Source organism: Oncorhynchus gorbuscha, linkage group LG16, assembly GCF_021184085.1.
Source record: "Oncorhynchus gorbuscha isolate QuinsamMale2020 ecotype Even-year linkage group LG16, OgorEven_v1.0, whole genome shotgun sequence".
Lineage (NCBI taxonomy): Eukaryota > Metazoa > Chordata > Actinopteri > Salmoniformes > Salmonidae > Oncorhynchus > Oncorhynchus gorbuscha.
In genome coordinates, this window is record NC_060188.1 from 36,599,088 (window position 1) to 36,618,763 (window position 19,676).

At 40.9% G+C, this 19,676-nt stretch overlaps 1 protein-coding gene across 2 annotated transcripts in view; it reads right to left on the bottom strand.

Annotated features, from left to right (window-relative positions):
* The window catches only part of xpo6 (exportin 6), a 70,558-nt gene extending 52,691 nt beyond the window's left edge, over positions 1 to 17,867 (bottom strand). The window contains exons 1-4 of one of the 2 annotated variants that reach the window (XM_046304858.1): positions 17,301 to 17,867; positions 14,125 to 14,215; positions 13,174 to 13,286; positions 4,225 to 4,422 (exon numbers count right to left, since the gene is read on the bottom strand). In XM_046304858.1, coding sequence (XP_046160814.1) covers positions 4,225 to 4,422; positions 13,174 to 13,286; positions 14,125 to 14,215; positions 17,301 to 17,303 — 405 coding nt within the window. In that variant the 5' untranslated portion in view covers positions 17,304 to 17,867. The remainder of the gene's footprint in view (positions 1 to 4,224; positions 4,423 to 13,173; positions 13,287 to 14,124; positions 14,216 to 17,300) is intronic. The other variant, XM_046304859.1, reaches the window with a different exon arrangement.
* Between the last annotated feature and the right edge of the window lie 1,809 nt (positions 17,868 to 19,676).

The window sequence follows — 19,676 nt, forward strand, 5'->3', positions numbered from 1 at the left end:
TCCTGCTAAGCATAAAAATGTAACTAGTACTTTTGGGTGTCAGGGAAACCGTATGGAGAAAAATGTACATTACATTCTTTAGGAATGTAGTGAAGTAAAAGTAGTCCTTCTGGCCCTGCTGTAGCTCAGTTGGTAGAGCATGGCGCTTGTAACGCCAGGGTAGTGGGTTCGATCCCCGGGACCACCCATACGTAGAATGTATGCACACATGACAGTAAGTCGCTTTGGATAAAAGCGTCTGCTAAATGGCATATATTTATTTATATTTATTTAGGCTATTTTTTTTGGTGAACTATAGGATCCCCCAGATTTGTTTTTTTTTACATAAGTAATTACACAACTGGATACAAGTGAAGACAAACATCGGCGCCGCAACTGCGTGCGTGCTTATCAGAGGTGCATATTGAAGATATTGGAAGAACTGTCCACATTTACTTTGTCAGCCAACGAACAGCAAACGCACTAGCCTACGTCAATCTACTATCCTACATAGTACAAAAGTCGACCTATTTTATTCTGTGCAAGAAATAAATATTCCAAACAGTCTCGGGCGATGGATCCCAAATTAATACAAAACAACTTTTTTACGCAATGTGACTGACTCAACAGATCAGAACTTTTAGCTTAAAACATTGCTAAACTATTAGGCTATTTCTTCACATTATAAGAACAGCAATGCGCACATGGCAGTAGGCTAAAAGCGCAAATGTTCCATTAGCAGGAAAACACCATTATCAAAAGTGACTGCAAATGTGACTATGCATGTAATGCTTTTATTATAAAGGAACAATTTTATTATAAAAGGTGCATTTTTATGGTGAAACTTATCTTCCCCAAACTTGAAACTCATGCACTGCTTATGTATGTCAGTTCATGTGTTTAATGTGTCCACTTTAGTTGTGATACAAACCTCATCAAAACATATAGGCCTATGGGCTATAGGCTAAATGAGGTGTGCGACTAGGATTCAAAAAAGCAAAAAACAAACAAACATGGTTTCTTACCTTATGCTGGGCATCATTCACAAGTGGTAATATTGTCACCCATTAGACTATTTTTTATTTAATATAGTCTTTAAATATACAAAATAACATGTGAGAATTTTTGGGGGATTTAGAATGGACCATTATCATGCACCTGTCTCGAATCAGGGGCAGCGGGAAAAAAAATACATGTCGTGTATGCACTTAAATAGCGAATAGAGAACGCTTTTCCCGTGGTTCATTTTCATGCCAGGCAGGTAGGCTATACTCCTGTAGTAAAGACAAGCAGAGTGTTTAATATTAGGAAAGTTGATGAATAAATAAATATAGTAGGCCTAGCCTATAGAAAGCTGATGGGGTCCTCCTATTTTTAATAGAGGCCATCACTCTGTTTTTCTCCCGCAATTGCATAGCTTATAGAAACTAGATTTTCAATTGCATTGATCCCAGAGTGATTAAATGGACAATAGAGTGCTGAGTACCAGGCAGTTAGCAAGTTTGGTAGGCTGCTAATGACCATCAGCATCAGAACTTGGAGAAGCCTATTTACTGTGACTAAGTGTTCACGTGGAATTTGACTGCCTTTATGACTCGTGATCGCTGGTGTGGCGGTAATACGGTCACTGCAACAGCCCTATTCTGAACTTCTCTGCCAATAATAGCTCGTTTTCAGTTTTCCCCTGCTCACTCAGACCACGCCCAGACAGTCCTAGCAAAATTATTGCTTGAGAAATGGATTTATTTTTAGACCATTTTATTCAAAAACTATTGCAATAAGGTAATTAATTGTTTACCAGAAATGAATTTTTAGCCTGTCAAGCAAATTAATGAAATTGTGGATTGCAGCCAAGTGCACAATTTTCAGATACTTAAAAAGTTGAGAGATGTCAAATTCTTGTCAAATTCTTATTTATAATGACGGTCTACCAAAAGGCAAAGCACACATCACGACGAGACAACACTACATAAAGAGAGACCTAAGACGACAACACAGCATGGTAGCGACACATGGCAGCAGACCAACATGGAAGCAGCACAAAACAAGGTACAAACATTGTTGGGTACAGACAGCAGCACAAAGGGAAAGAAGGTAGATCACAATACATCACACAAAGCAGCCACAACTGTCAGTAAGTGTGTCCACGATTGAGTCTTTGAAGAGATTGAGATCAATCTCCAGTGTCCAGTGTAAGTGTTTGTTGCAGCTCGTTCCAGTCGCTAGCTGCAGCGAAATAAAAAGACGAGTGACCCAGGAATGTGTGCTTTGGGGACCTTTAACAGAATGTGAGTTAGTTTGGCAGGTGGGGTGAAAGAGCTATTACGATAGAGGAAACCAAGTCTAGATTCAACTTTAGCCTGCAGCTTTGATATGTGCTGAGAGGACAGTATACCGTCCAGCCATACTCCCTAGTACTTGTATGAAGTGACTACCTCAAGCTCTAAACCCTCACGAGGTAGTAATCACACCAGTGGGGTGAGGGGCATTCTTCTTACCAAACCACATGACCTTTGTTTTGGAGGTGTTCAAAACAAGGTTAAGGGCAGAGAAAGCGTGTTGGACACTAAGAAAGCTTTGTTGTAGAGCGTTTAACACAAAATCCAGGGAGGGGCCAGTTGAGTATACGACTATCATCTGCATATAAAGGGATGAGAGAGCTTCCTACTGCTTGAGCTATGTTGTTGAAGTAAATTGAGAATAGTGTGGGGCCTAGGATTGAGCCTTGGGGTACTCCCCTGGTGACAGGCAGTGGCCGAGAGCAGATTTTCTTACTTTATACACTGCACTAGAGAGAAGTAGTTAGCAAACCAGTCCAAAGACCCCTCAGAGACACCAATACTACATCGCCGGCCCATAAGATTAGTCTACCGTATCAAAAGCTTTGGCCAAGTCAATAAAAAGAACAGCACAACATTGCTCAAAGGCAACATCATTGAGGACCTTTAAGGTTGCAGTGACTCATCCATAACCTGAGCAGAAACCAGATTGCATACCATAGTGAAAACTATAGACATCCAGAAAGCCAGTTAGTTGATTATTGACAAGTTTTTCAACACTTTTGATAAACAGAGCAAAATAGAAATAGGCCTATAACAGTTAGGATCAGCTTGATCTCCCCCTTTAAATAAAGGACAAACCGTGGCTGCCTTCCAAGCAATGGGAACCCCAGAAAGGAGTGGCAGGTTAAAAAAAGGTCAGGGATAGGCTTGGCGATGATCAAGGCAGCAAACTTAAAGGGACTAAACCATCTGACCCAGATGTTTTATTTGGGTCAAGTACCTCAGATTCAGTGACCGCCTGCAAGGAGAAACTTTGTAGCGGGGGAAAGAAGAGGGAGGAGCATCGGGGCTTGTCGCATTAGAAGGGGTGGTAGATGAGGAAATGTTGGACAGGCAAGGAGGCATGGCTGAGTCAAATAGGAATCCTGACTTAATGAAGTGGTGATTAAAGAGCTCAGCCATGTGCTAGTCAGCCTGAGTATACGTGTTGATATGCAACATTCTGATGAAGGCCATTGACAGCCTAAACATCGTGATTTTAATATTTAGATAAATAAAGTATGAAGTTGTTAATTGTGACCAAGAGTTCCCCCTACTCCAGTGGTCACAATTACATTCAGCCATGGGGCGTTTCTTTTCTTGAGCGGATGGTTGGGGGGCCGGAACATAAAACATTTGTACACTGCAAATTGACCGCATGAGGCCCAAAACGGATACACAGAGTACAAAACTTTAAGAACACCTGCTCTTTCCTTGACATAGACTGACCAGGTGAATCCAGGTGAAAGCTATGATCCATAATTGATGTCACTTGTTAAATATACTTCGTATCAGTGTAGGTGAAGGGGAGGAGACAGGTTGAAGAAGGATTTTTAAGCCTTGAGACATGGATTGTGTATGTGTGCCATTCAGAGGGTGAATGGTCAAGACAAAAGTTAAGTGCCTTTGAACAGGGTATGGTAGTAGGTGCAAGGCGCACCGATTTGTGTAAAGAACTGCGATGCTGCTGGGTTTTTCACACTCAAGTTTATCAAGAATAGTCCACCACCCAAAGAACATCCAGCCAACTTGACAACTGTGGAAAGCATTGGAGTCAACATGGGCCAACATAGGTTTAGGGCTAGTGGCGAGTTAGTTGAATCTCTATGAGCCATTTGTGAGGCACTAATCAAATATACCAAACAGTAAAGTTTTATGTGCAAAGCAAACATAACATATTTAACACAATTTTAGCAGGGCTCACCTGAAGGGTGTTGGTGAAGAAATCATGGTAGAACATGGGCCAGTCCTGGCGACCAATATCCACTATGACTTTACAGAGTTTGTTGCGTATGAAGAAGGGCATAGCTTTGTGCTGGGCCAGCAACAGCTTGGGCAGGCAGCTACGGATCTCCATTTTGTCCTGCGAGGCTACTCCCAGCCACATCTTATTGACCAGGTTCTGAAAAGGCAACAATGGGTAGATTTTCAGGTGTTATGACGACCACTTTGCATAACTTTATTTGAACTAGCCAAACACTTATAACTTATCATGATCATAACCATAATTAGGCCTATAATGGAATGAATTTCTATTGCATATTCATTCCAGTCATCAGCAACACACCACTAGGTTGGGTACATGTCTAATATCAATGTGTTAACAATAACAAGGGTTATAAAATGACTATGGGTTGAGGGAAATTCTCATTTTAACCTGTTGATCCTACCCCCCACTTTTTTGAACATTCTGTTAAAAATCGCGCAACATTTCAGCGACTTGCTACTCATGCCAGGAATATAGTATATGCATATGATTAGTATGTGTGGACAGGAAACACTCAGACGTTTCTAAAACTGGTTAAATCACGGCTGTGACTATAACAGAACGTGCGTTTAATCGAAAAGTGCAGGAAAATCTGATCACTGAAAATGGGAAAATATATCAATGCGCCACTTGCATGAATTGTCTATGGGAAAGCAAATTACCTGGAGCCGAGATTGCAATTCCTACAGCTTCCACACGATGTCAACAGTCTTGTCATTTGCCTAGGCTTTGTTTCTTGGTCAAACGAAGAAGAGACAGCCCATTTCTTCAGGTCTCCGACCGGATATTTTGGTTGAGATTTACCCGGACATTATTTCCAGACGTACAGCTATAGAATTACACATCGCGTCGTGATCAATTTGATCGCTTATTAACGTTTACTAATACCTAAAGTTGCATTACAAAAGTATTTCGAAGTGTTGTGAAAGTTTATCGTCGACTTTTTTTATTTTAAAAAATGACGTTACATTATAAGACGCTATTATTTTTCGTTGATTACACAGTCATCATAGATCGTTATCTAGGCTATATATGGACAGATTTAATCGAAAAAAGACCCAATAGTGATGTTTATGGGACATCTAGGAGTGCCAACAAAGAAGATCGTCAAAGGTAATGAATGTTTTATATTTTATTTGTGCGGTTTGTGTAGCGACGACTATGCTTATTATTTTGTTTACGTCCCCTGCGGGTCTTTTGGGGTGTTACATGCTATCAGATAATAGCCTCTCATGCTTTCGCCGAAAAGCATTTTAAAAATCTGACTTGTTGCCTGGATTCACAACGAGTGTAGCTTTAATTCAATACCCTGCATGTGTATTTTAATGAACGTTTGAGTTTTAATGAGTGCTATTAGCATTTAGCGTAGCGCATTTGCATTTCCAGATGGGACGCCTGCGTGCCAGGTAGGAGCAAGAGGTTAACAGATAATTTTAAACCTTTTTGGAAAAAAGTGTACATTGTGAGAAGCCTGGGGTGGGGTTAGCCATTAATTACTGTTCTGCATCGTAACACGATCATAAAATCCTAAAATGTTGCAACATTATGATCTGTCCAACACGTTTTCCGACAGTTTTTACATGTGCCATGGAAGTACTCTTGACGCTATATTATGCAGCCGTTATAGTCAGGTGTCAAAAGACTAAGAATACCGCAATATGTCACAATGCATGAATATATGCACTTATTGCATTATAATAATACATTTCATTTTAAGTGCTTTTCAAGACACCCAAAGTCACATACACAAGAAATTATATTGTCATAATATATATTTGGCAAGTTATGACACATGCTATGAAGCTTAATAACACTTATGAACAGTTATGGAGGACAGCTTATATCTTTGGGCTTTTAGTAACGTTCATAATTATAAATCACAGTGAGAAAAAAAATATTAAAGGGACACTTTTGGATTTTGGCAATGAGGCCCTTTATCTACTTCCCCAGAGTCAGCATTGGCTCATGAAACTACATCTAACTTCCTTTAAAAAAAATGGTATCAATGAGTTCATCAGACTCTGGGGAAGTAGATAAAGGGCCTCATGGCCAAAATCCAAAAGTATCCCTTTAATAATATACTGTAGGCTACAGAAACAATTGCAAAGGCCTACATAACCTTACATTACAGATGCTCTTTCCTAGAACCCAAAGAGGTACCCATAACACAGTTTAAGAAAACACTGCACAGGTCATAAGAATGTTTTAAGAGAAAATCCTGTGTTATGGCATGTTTAATATTGACGGCGGCACACTTTCGGAAATCATGATCAAACAGCTTATTTTCAAGATATATTGCCACTGGCCCCAGGGCTGACCACAAGATGCAGACTCATCCCAATCCCCAAAATAGTTCTTCATTAAAAGGCTATCACCAAAGTTCCTGAAGCATTAGTGATGGAAAATGTCTTCAAGTGTGGAGAGCCCTCAATTTTTGTTTCATCTAATAAGAAAATGATCCGGCAGTCCGTTTCTCGAGCCTAGCCCCTATAATACAACTTTTTTCCCCCCTTTAATATACAATTTTTATAAGAGGTGTGAATGTTTGAATGTTAAAACTAAATTGGGATGTGAATGTTTGCTTTCTCGAAAGCACGGCAACTAAACAGTCTCCTCTGTCCAAAAATACAGAATCTTGAGAGTCTGTTCATAGCGGAATTGAATCTTGACACATAGAAATGGGAGTAGACACTGGGAGGAATCAATTACTTTGAAGTCGGCTCACCACCACTTCATCATTGTTGTTAACAGTTGGAAAAAAGGTGACTGCAGCGAAGTCCTGTAAGGCAATACTATAAGAAGTTAAACGAGAAGGAAATGCAAACTTTGCGAGGTGGAATTGGGGTAATGTTAGTACAGGTGCAATGCTTAACCATCTGAAAGGAACGCACCATAAGACCCAAACCGTGGCTGGCAGCTGCATTGTGAATTCACATGGAATTTTATGAATTTTCGGATCATTTAAACGGAAAAATATATATTTGTAAATTGTTTAAACCTGTTATGATCGCAGCGATGCCCATACAGGGACCAAAATCAGGGGAAATTTCAGTGACAACTAAAAATACAACTTCGTAACATTAAACATTCTTGAAAATGCAAGTGTCTTACACCCTTCAAAAGATTAGAATCTTGGTAATCAAACTTTTTCCAATTTTACACCAAGTCACTTGGCTCCGTCATAACCTCACACGGTCTCTCCTATCATTGCTATGCAGACGACACACAATTAATCTTCTTTCCCCAGTCTGATGACCAGGTGGCGAATCGCATCTCTGCATGTCTGGCAGACATATCAGTGTGGATGACGGATCACCACCTCAAGCTGAACCTCGGCAAGACGGAGCTGCTCTTCCTCCCGGGGAAGGACTGCCCGTTCCATGATCTCGCCATCACGGTTGACAACTCCATTGTGTCCTCCTCCCAGAGCGCTAAGAACCTTGGCGTGATCCTGGACAACACCCTGTCGTTCTCAACTAACATCAAGGCGGTGGCCCGTTCCTGTAGGTTCATGCTCTACAACATCCGCAGAGTACGACCCTGCCTCACACAGGAAGCGGCGCAGGTCCTAATCCAGGCACTTGTCATCTCCCGTCTGGATTACTGCAACTCGCTGTTGGCTGAGCTCCCTGCCTGTGCCATTAAACCCCTACAACTCATCCAGAACGCCGCAGCCCGTCTGGTGTTCAACCTACCCAAGTTCTCTCACGTCACCCCGCTCCTCCGCTCTCTCCACTGGCTTCCAGTTGAAGCTCGCATCCGCTACAAGACCATGGTGCTTGCCTACGGAGCTGTGAGGGGAACGGCACCTCAGTACCTCCAGGCTCTGATCAGGCCCTACACCCAAACAAGGGCACTGCGTTCATCCACCTCTGGCCTGCTCGCCTCCCTACCACTGAGGAAGTACAGTTCCCGCTCAGCCCAGTCAAAACTGTTCGCTGCTCTGGCCCCCCAATGGTGGAACAAACTCCCTCACGACGCCAGGACAGCGGAGTCAATCACCACCTTCCGGAGACACCTGAAACCCCACCTCTTTAAGGAATACCTAGGATAGGATAAGTAATCCTTCTCACCCCCCCCCCTTTAAGATTTAGATGCACTATTGTAAAGTGACTGTTCCACTGGATGTCATAAGGTGAATGCACCAATTTGTAAGTCGCTCTGGATAAGAGCGTCTGCTAAATGACTTAAATGTAAATGTAAAATGGCTATTACAGAGAACAAATCCCATTCTTTTGTTTGAGAAGAGCAATCAACAACAGAAACATTTTCTGCCATGACAGTTTTTACACATTCACATCTGAAGGTAAGATTATGACTTTACATTCTGATATCTAGCTCTTATTTCTCTTCCTGAGGGTTCCAGTGATCAAATGAAGTACCGTTTTCTTTGATAAATTCATTTTTATAGCCTAAATCGAAACTGTGTAAACCGTTTGTGCCGTGAATTCCATCGCTATCAATTATTTACGGAGCATTCGAAGCGATTCCCCCCTGTAAACAATCGTTTATCTAGTCATGGTGGGTTTCAGTGCATTCCTCTGGATGTTTGCAACACAGCCAAACGTCATCGTTTTTTTGGCGGGGAGAATTGACCAAAGTGAGCTGATTTGAAGACAACGATAAATGACTACCTTACGCACCAATAATTTTAGCGAAGCTTCATTGATTGACTATATTTCTGCCCAATGACCACTGATCTTCTTGAAATCTAGCTGGGTAGATAGCCAATGAGCTGAGCTGAAGTAAACGCCAGTATGTAATGGTTTGGGGTTGGACCACAATTCCTTGTTTGTAATCGCATGCGCAGGGAACTCCATCCCGCCTTGACGACCAGAGGAGTTGCTGTAAGGCTTTTTACGCGCAGCTGTATTTCGGAAAGTTGTAGTTTCAACGATTTCATTGAAGATATCATGGCGAATAAATGAGGTAAAGCGAAGTCAAACTAAAGTAAAAGTGAGACAGATTTTTTTGTTTGAGGAATCTTGGAGTGTTATGATTCAAACGAACTGAGGAGCTGTTTCTGCAAGGACAATACGTACTTCTGGGCGGTTAAGTGCTAATGCCGTTTTATGAAATATTTAAAATATATATATTATATATATATATATATATATATAAAAATAAAAAAATCCAGGTAAAGCGAAGTAAAACGCTAAAGTAAAAGTGAAATATATAAAAAATATATATATTATATTAAAAAAAATATATATATTTTTTTTATATATTTCACTTTTACTTTAGAGTTTGACTTCGCTTTACCTGAAAAAAATAAAATAAATGAAATGTGTGGTTTGTTTGTTTGGGGGTATACATATACACACACACACACACACACACACACACACACACACACACACACACACACACACACACACACACACACACACACACACACACACACACACACACACACACACACACACACACACACACAACAATGGCCGGAGTTGAATGGAACAGCACTTCACCTTAGTGACTGTTTCCTCTGCTCTATACAATACATATGTTTATTTTATGTGATGATAAAAGGCTCATACAATAAATATTTTTTTAATGTTTTCTTTCACAGTGATAGCGACTCCGACTGGGAGCCCCCGGTGCCAAGCTGCCCGCTCTACCTGTGCCCCCAGTGGTGTTCATATGCCACAGTTCATTACTGCAGACATGACTGTGCCTCAGGGCCAAAAGGGCACAGCATGGAGGCATCGTCGTGTTCTGTGTCGCATGAAATGCGCCACTTGTTCAGTTTGCCTCTGCTTTAAATCAGAAAGAGACTGCTATGGGATATGGCACAGGCAGAAAAATATTATGATGAGGACTTCCAATGGGTGTCCTTTAACTTCTTCGATATAGGGGGTGTTCTTTTAATTTTTGGATAAAAAAACGTTCCCGTTTTAAACAAGATATTTTGTCACGAAAAGATGCTCGACTATGCATATAATTGACAGCTTTGGAAAGAAAACACTGACGTTTCCAAAACTGCAAATATATTATCTGTGAGTGCCACAGAACTGATGCTACAGGCGAAATCAAGATGAAATTTCAAACAGGAAATGGTCCAGATTTTGAAGGCGCTATGTTCCAATGTCTCCTTATATGGCTGTGAATGCGCCAGGAATGAGCCTACACTTTCTGTCGTTTCCCCAAGGTGTCTGCAGCATTGTGACGTATTTGTAGGCATATCATTGGAAGATTGACCATAAGAGACTACATTTACCAGGTGTCCGCTTGGTGTCTTCCGTCGAAATTATTGCGTAATCTCCAGCTGCGTGCATTTTTCCATTTGCTTCAGAGGAGAAACCCAACTGCCACGAATGATTTATCATCGAATAGATATGTGAAAAACACCTTGAGGATTGATTCTAAACAATGTTTGCCATGTTTCTGTCGATATTATGGAGTTAATTTGGAAAAAAGTTTGGCGTTGTAATGACTGATTTTTCGGGGGTTTTTCTTAGACAAACGTGATGAACAAAACGGAGCGATTTCTCCTACACAAATAAGCTTTTTGGAAAGACTGAACATTTGCTATCTAACTGAGAGTCTCCTCATTGAAAACATCTGAAGTTCTTCAAAGGTAAATGATTTTATTTGAATGCTTTGCTTGTTTTTGTGAAAATGTTGCCTGCTGAATGCTAGGCTTAATGCTATGCTAGCTATCAATAATCTTACACAAATGCTTGTGTAGCTATGGTTGAAAAGTATATTTTGAAAATCTGAGATGACAGTGTTGTTAACAAAAGGCTAAGCTTGTGAGCCAATATATTTATTTCATTTCATTTGCGATTTTCATGAATAGTTAGCTTGAGGCTATGATTACGCTCCCGGATACAGGATTGCTCGACGCTAGAGGTTAATTTTATTTATTTATTATTTTCTAATATTTTTTAAAACATGTTTTTGTGTGTGTGTGTGTGTTAGAATTGCTTTTTGATATGTTGTATATAGTTATTTGCACTGCTGTATATAGTTATAGGTCATTTCACCAATTCGACCACTTGGGTACATTTGGGCAACTTGTGTGGGACACCTGGGTGACTTCATGCTAAATGTCATGTAGCTCACCCATTCCTGAAGTTATCAGTCTCAAACTTTGCACACCTACAGTTGCTCTCTTGTGTTATCCATCAAAATTATCTCCAGCATCCTATTCTAGTACATGTGAAAGATGATACTACAACAATAAAAAACAGAAAACGTATGCTCTTTCTTTCTCTTTTCTTCCACCAGATCTACTGTGTTATATTCTCCTACATTCAATTAACATTTCCACAAACTTCAGAATGTTTCCATTCAAATGATACCAAGAATATGCCATTCAAATGATACCAAGAATATGCATATCCTTGCCTCTGGGGCTGAGCAGTTAGATTTGGGTATGTCTTCAGGCAGAAATTGAGAACAAAGGGAAGCAGCCATAACAGGTTAAACTAAGAAATTTTCTTCATTTGTGATATGCCTCATTTTATTTAACCCTTGTTTTACCAGGTAAGTTGACTCAACGACGTTAGGAAGTCAGCCATGCACTGATGTACATACAAAAATACAGACTAGAGTTAAGTTTCTTTTCACGAGGGAACTTCTTGTTTGGAGGTTCCAAAAATATATCTGCATAATGACTACAACGTTAATGTATTCAACAACAGTCATCAAACACCAATGAGCCTACACAAAGGACATGAATCCAAGAACCTCTTGGAGAGACCCATTTCCATGGAAACATGAGACCCTTATGATCATCAAGCAAAGTGATGTTGAAAACATGCACAGTACAAGTTCCAACAAACGGAATACAAATTCAAAACAAACGTACAAAATTCTAATTATGACGCTACAATCATCACCCAGGAAACTACTACTCTTGAAATAGTGTAGCCCATAGCTGCAAAAACCCATAGAAACAAAGCATGTCACCCTTCCACTGATCTAATCAAGCTTCACACCACTACCATGTCACAACAAGCTTATCCTTAAATACAGCTTTACCAATGGAACTATCAACAGGTTAGCTAATGTTAGTTTAGTATCAAATAAATTATAGTTTAAAGTCATGTATCTCCGAGCAAACTGATTTCTTTAACACGAGATCTCATGTTCTGAAAATGTCAATATGTGACATCTGCATTAAGTACTGAAAATGTCTTGAGTTTATTTATCAACAGAAAGCAGCCCAATTAAAATAACCATTGCTATGTAATGTTGTGCTATTATTAATCTTGGACACAGTGATGCGTTGTGAGGTCTGCACAACGCATCACGGGGGAAAACTACCTGCCCTCCAGGACACCTACACCACCCGATGTCACAGGAAGACCAAAATGATCATCAAGGACAACAACCACCCGAGCCACTACCTGATCACCCCGTTAGCATCCAAAAGTTGAGGTCAGTACAGGTGCATCAAAGCTGGGACCGATTGAAAAACAGCTTCTATCTCAAGGCCATCAGACTATTAAACTGCCATCACTAACACAGAGAGGCTGCTGCCTACATATACAGACTCGAAATCATTGGCCACTTTAATAAATGGATCACTAGTCATAAAAAAAAAAAAAACCCTTTAATAATGTCTACATATCTTACATTACTCATCTCATATGTATATACTGTATTTTATACCATCTATTGCATCTTGCCTATGGCGCTCGGCCTTCACCCATCCATATATTTATATGTACATATTCTTATTACAACCCTTTACATTTCGGTGTATTAGCTAGTTGTGAAATTGCTAGATAATACTTGGTAGATATTACTGCACTGTCAGAACTAGAAGCAGAAGCAATTCGCTACACCCACATTAACATCTGCTAACCATGTGTATGTGACCAATAACATTTGATTTGATTTCGACTATTCATAACATTCACCAAATTAACTTACCTCAAATACTGTGAGACTGTACATCATCACATACTCATTGCGAGTGTTGGAGAGGAAGTACAAGCAGTGGCGCCAAGCTCCCATCTGCTGAGCAAAGTTATTCAGCAGCTCTTCTGCAGAAAGGGCAGAAATAAAGGAAGCACATGATATATATATTTTTTTTTTAGTCACTTCAAGTCATTGCTTACATAAAAAAGGTAATTATGACAACTTTTCACAAATATAATAACATTTATATAGTGCTTTTCATAAGAATGTCAAAGAGCTTAAAATGCAAAAAACAAGCAACACATCATCATGAGAAGCTTAGCTAGTTAGACTTGGCCTCTATTGGTTGACCTGAGTGCATGCATGCTCTAATGATGGAGAGAAACAGTTCATGACATGATCAGAGGAAGATGGTCAGGGCGACAGTTGATGAGTCTAGTGCAGGACTACTCTGGGAACCAGTCTGTTGTGTTGCTACTGGACCTCTCCTCCTTCACAATGTGCAGCACCCACTTGGATGATGTCTCAGCAGCTCTGTGCGCCAGAAAGCTCACCAAACACAGTTCAGAGTAGTAGCCCTTCGTCCTCACTACGAGCCTTTTGCCTCAGCACTGAATTATTTTACTTTACAAATATGAGGATATATCTGTCATTAAAAATGCATCCGCACTCTATAGCAAATAAATATAAAAAGTTCTGCAAACTGGCCACCATTTCGCCACCAAATGTTGAATGAATGCAATTATCATGGAACTTTGAACCAACATAGCAGTACCCATTACAATTTTAAAATCACATATCAAGTGCACCACAGTACATGGCTCTGGTCCATCCTACTATAATGCTAAATTTCATAAGGGTGGCAAGACTTGCTCAGATGGTTGCACAACAATACTTTTGAATATTAAAGTTTCTGCACCCATATCAAATTTGGCACGGTAGTAGCACCAGTGCCACACTCACCAATCTCTCTCTTGCGCTCGTTGGTTGTACAGCTGTGGAAGAACTCTGTCATGAGACTCTCCAGAGCGCGCAGTGAGCTCTCCTCTGATGCCTGCCGGATCAAAGGAGGAAGGGAGCGAGGAATGATAGAAAGGCGGGGAATAGGAATTGGAAAATATGAGCGATAGGTAGAGAGCTTTAAGAAAAAATTGTTAGTTTATCAGAGTTAAGAATGTGACCTTAACTCACTCCACAGCTAGCTTACAATTGTGCCAATGGAGCTAGCGAATTGGATCGTTTTCTTTAGCTCAATTGGTTGGTACGTTGTCAAAGGGGTGAGTGTTTGCGATCAGAGGATCACTAGTTGGAGCCCGGTATGGGGACAGGGACAGTGGAGGAAACTACCCTGTTAGCTACACACTGACAACAGTTTCATTAAGCCAGGAATGCACTACATGATTTTGGCCACGATTTAGTTTGACATCAGAGAATAAATCCCGATGTTGTTGCCTACTCGGGGCGTGCGGCTCTCACCGACGCTCATTGAATGTGAGTGGGTCAGAGAGACAATCTAGGGGCTACCGATCCAGTCTTTGAGCAGTACGGATAATTTCAAACATGTTTGATTTTATCGGCACAAAATCTGCAATGCTGTTGTAGTGTGAGATATGCAACGAAAGATTTTGAACAGTGATCAGGAAGAGCCAATGAGAGCTCGCCAATGTGATGATAATGTTGTAACACATCACCCAAAATGTGTAGACTCTCGAGCATGGGCAATGACTACTACTAGTATGCGTTTGTAGCCTTTAACCAAAGCATCAAATTGTTACAGCTCTGAAGTTCACAAGCAATGTTATTGAATTCAAAATGTATAGGCTACACACACTACATGACCAAAAGTATGTGGACACCTGCTCATCAAACATTTCATTCCAAAATCAGGGTCATTAATATGGAGTTGGTCGCCCCTTAGCTGCTCCACTCTTCTGGGAAGACTTTCCAGTAGATGATCAAACATTGCTGTATGGACTTGTTTCCATTCAGCCACACGAACATTAGTGAGGTTGGGCACTGATGTTGGGTGATTAGGCCTGGCTCGCAGTCATCCCAAAGGTGTTCGATAGGGTTGAGGTCAGAGCTCTGTGCAGGCCATTCAAGTTCTTCCACACTGATCTCGACAAACCATTTCTGTATGGACCTTGCTTTATGCACGTAGGCATTGTCATGCTGAAATAGGAAAGGGCCTTCCCCTTTCCTAGTTGGAAGCACAAAATTGTAGAATGTCATTGTATGCTGTAGCATTAAGATTTCCCTTCACTGGAACCAAGGGGCTTAGCTCGAACCATGAAAAACAACCGCAGACCATTATCCTTCACAGCTGGCACTATGCATTGGGGCAGGTAGCATTCTCGTGGCATCCTCCAATCCCAGATTTGTCTGTCGGAATGCCAGATAGTGAAGCGTGATTCAACACTCCAGAGAAGGTGTTTCCATCTTTCCGGAGTCCAATAGCAGCAAGCGTTACACCACTCCAGCCGCAGCTTGGAATTGAACATGGTGATCTTGGGCTGCTCGGCCATGGAAACCCATTTCATGAAGCTGCTTCCAGATGCAGTTTGAAACTCAGTAGTGAGTGTTGTAACCAAGGACAGATGGTTTTTACTCACTTCAGAACTCAGTGGTCCCATTCTGTGAGCTTGTGTGGCCTACCACTTCGCGGCTGAGCCGTTGTTGCTCCTAGACATTTCCACTTCACAATAACTGCACTTACAGTTGACCAGGGCAGCTCTATTTAACCTTAATTTAACTAGGCAGGATGAACTGACTTGTTGGAAAGGTGGCATCCTATGACAGTGCCATGTTGAAAGTCACTGAACTCTTCAGTAAGACCATTCTACTCCCAATGTTGGTTTAAGGAGATTGCATGGCTGTGTGCTCGATTTTATACACCTGTCAGCAACAGGTGTGGCTGAAATAGTAGAAACCACTAATTTGAAGGGCTGTCCACATACTTCTGTATATATAGTGTATTTCAACTCTGTATGGCAGGTGTGAATGTCTGACTGAAAACATTTACGAGGCTGCATTTGAGCCACAGCTCATTCTAACTACGTTAAAATGAAATCACAATTATTTTTGCAAGACAGCGTGGTATCGAGAATCCTCACGACCTAGTGAAAAATCTTGTGACCTCCATCTGTGCCACATTGTTTAGTCTGCGCACCTCTACGTTGGGGACGATGACGAGAGGAATGACGATCGTTTAATGTGAGAGGCTCAACAATGTTAGGATTTTGAAAGTCATGTGGTGTATACACAGCTTTAGGGGCAGTAAGGTCAAATGCATGTCACAAATTCATCCAAATTGCATAGGGCCCTGGACAGATGCTTCACTGTGACGCATATGGATAATACTCACTAATTTCCTCATCGCATTGGTAATTTCCACTCAACTGCCATTCATAATCATAGTATAATGGTATGCACTAAACTAGCAGCAAAGGGGGTCTGTAATGACAACTAAAATGTCAATTCACTATTTAAGAGAGAATTGTTCAATTATTAGCATTTGAGTAAGGAAGGACAGTATAGCAAAATGGAATATAGTGATTCCTCTGCATATCTGAAGCATCTTGCAGATCAAAAGGCCCGAATTCTTCAAATGGGCCGCAACATGCAAGGATTACTCAATGCAAATATTTGGTCTTGCAAGATGGGCGTCTTGTGTCGCAGACAGACGAATTCGACACACATCCCGGAAACCAGGTAGCCTACTCATATGTGGACCACAAACAAGAACCGTTATCTTGTGCGACAGGGTTTGAATGCTCTTTAAAATATATCTCCTTCCAGAATTATGGAATTATATACTGGGAAAATATCGTTGAATAGATAAATTAGAAAGCTTTAAAGATATACGCCACATTTGACTATACCGGTAACTAACACATGCAAATAATGAGTGTAATAAATGGATATGACTCAATACTAAGGGTTTCACATTTTCATAAAAATATTATATAACGTTACTCAGTAAAGGAGACAATTTCTGTTTAGTTATCCCTTTGCTTTAGTCTACAACATCTATTTCTACATTGTCCGCTATGTATTGGATTCTTAATAGTATCCATTTCCTGATATGTTAGTTAATTAGCTAGTTAACTGTAATGTGGCAAACCAAAACCCATACTCACCATGTTCGGAGTTAATTTTGATGGCTCTCTAGACGTCCAATAAATATTTGTAGCAAGCAGGCTACTTGTGTTGGCTACACCGGCAGAGGCTCATGTTGTGGCAATGGGCCCACTCGCGACTACAAGACACCGCGACATTGCATCATAAAAATGCAGGAAAAGTCATTTATTATTCTAGATGTCGATACAATGTATGGCTTTTTAAGAGACGACCCTTGCTATTGTTGATAATGTTGCTACACGGGGTTTAGTGGAGGTGAACCAGACATGTAGCTAAGTCTGCCTAGCTGTTGCAGTGGGAATCCCGGTTAAAAATAAAGCACGCATTAAAGATTGTCTGTTTGACGGGTTTACGTCGTAAGTGCTCCGGAAAATCTGATACAAACTGAATTTACAGCATCGTGCTTGTTCCTGTTTTCTGTGTTATTCTCCTGAAGCGGCTCTGCCCAGACCCAGTGTTAGCTTTGGCTAAGCTAACTGGTTGCTTTTGAGCTGCTGTACTGAGCCTGAGGCCTTGAAGTCGCAACTTCCTCCCGGTGAATCAGCCCCTCCCCACCGGAAGTAACATTTTAATCTTGAGCCGGATGAGTCCGCCGGCCACAAACAAAATATAGCGTATTACATTAAATATTTTCACAAGACTCTCTCTATTTGCAAACGTCCCACTAAGGTTGGCACATTTAGAATAGGAATTATGTTATCAATTTACAGCACACACACATCAAGATCAACCCCACATGCTTCCCTCCACCCCATCAGAACCTTGGCCCCATGCACTTTTTTCTTTCTTTGAAGATACTCAGCAATATAAGGTTTGTTAAATGCCCATTACCCCCAGAAATGTCTGAGTGATGCATCAGAGCAGTGACACCGGTGTACCAAAAATGAGATCTGAGACGCTGAGACACTAGTCTGAATCTCAGCCATCATCTGGCTCTGACTGCCATTGTCTGGAGTGGCCCGAGTGGGCTTTATAAACCCACATTAATCTTTTCAGTTAGACGCTGTTTCTGTCTGCAGAGGGCTAAATAAACACACCAATCTTAAATCAGAATCAGGCACACAAGGAGCCCCTGGGGAATGATGGACTCACCATAATAATGTATGCCTGATCAGGTGTGTTTCCCCCCAAATCATCCTATGTCCTTTGCCTAGTGCTAAACAAACTCACTCCAGATCTATATATTTTTGTATGTCACATACAACGCCAAAAAAAGGTTGACTTTTGATGATCTGGTGAAAACTCAATCTTATTAGTCTTAAAAACGTTGAAGCTACAATCTAGCTCTTAACTGAGGGCTTGGTTTGATTGGTATCGATGCGTGGGTTAAATCACTGTGGAAGCCATAAAAAACACATTAGTATTTGTATTTATTAGCGATCCCCATTAGCTATTGCCAAGGCAGCAGCTACTCTTTCTGCGGTCCAAAGACATTAAGGAAATTTCAATACACATGAAAAAAAAACAGTTTATCATAACATTAGTACACCAGTACATATGTATAATACCACCATACAACAATATTACAATGTACATGTGTGTAGAGCGTTTGTGATAGCGGCTGTGTGCATACATATTACAACCTATGTGTTTGCTCCATAACTTGTTACTTCATACACCTTATTCAGAACCCTAGACTTTTTTACATTTTTTTGTTACATTACAGCCTTATTATAAAATGTATTTTTTCTCCTCAATCTACACACAATACCCTACAAAGCAAAAACTGGTTTAGAATATCTGTAAATGTATTAAAAATAAAAACTGAAATATGACATTTACATAAGTCTTCAGACCCTTTACTCAGTACTTTGTTGAAGCACCTTTGGCAGAGATTACAGCCTTGAGTCGTCTTGGGTATGACGCTACAAGCTTGGCACACCTGTATTTGGGGAGTTTATCCCATTCTTCTCTTCAGATCCTCTCAAGCTCTGTCAGGTTGGATGGGGAGCATCGCTGCACAGCTATTTTCAGGTCTCCCCAGAAATGTTCGATCGGGTTCAAGTCCAGGCTCCGGATGGGCTACTCATGGACATTGAGATTTGTCCCAAAGCTACTCCTGCGTTGTCTTGGCTGGTCGTTGTCCTTTTGGTAGGTGAACCTTCGCCCCAGTCTGAGGTCCTGAGCGCTCTGGAGCAGATTTTGATCAAGGATTTCTGTACTTTGCTCCGTTCATCTTTCCCCTTGGTCCAGACTAGTCTCACAGTCGCTGAAAAACATCCCCACAGCATGATTCTGCCATCACCATGCTTCAGATGTGATGCCAGGCATTCAGGTCAAAGACTTAAATCTAGGTTTCATCAGACCAGATAATCTTGTTTTTCATGGTCTGAGAGTCTTTAGATGCCTTTTAGTAAACTCCAAGCAGGCTGTCA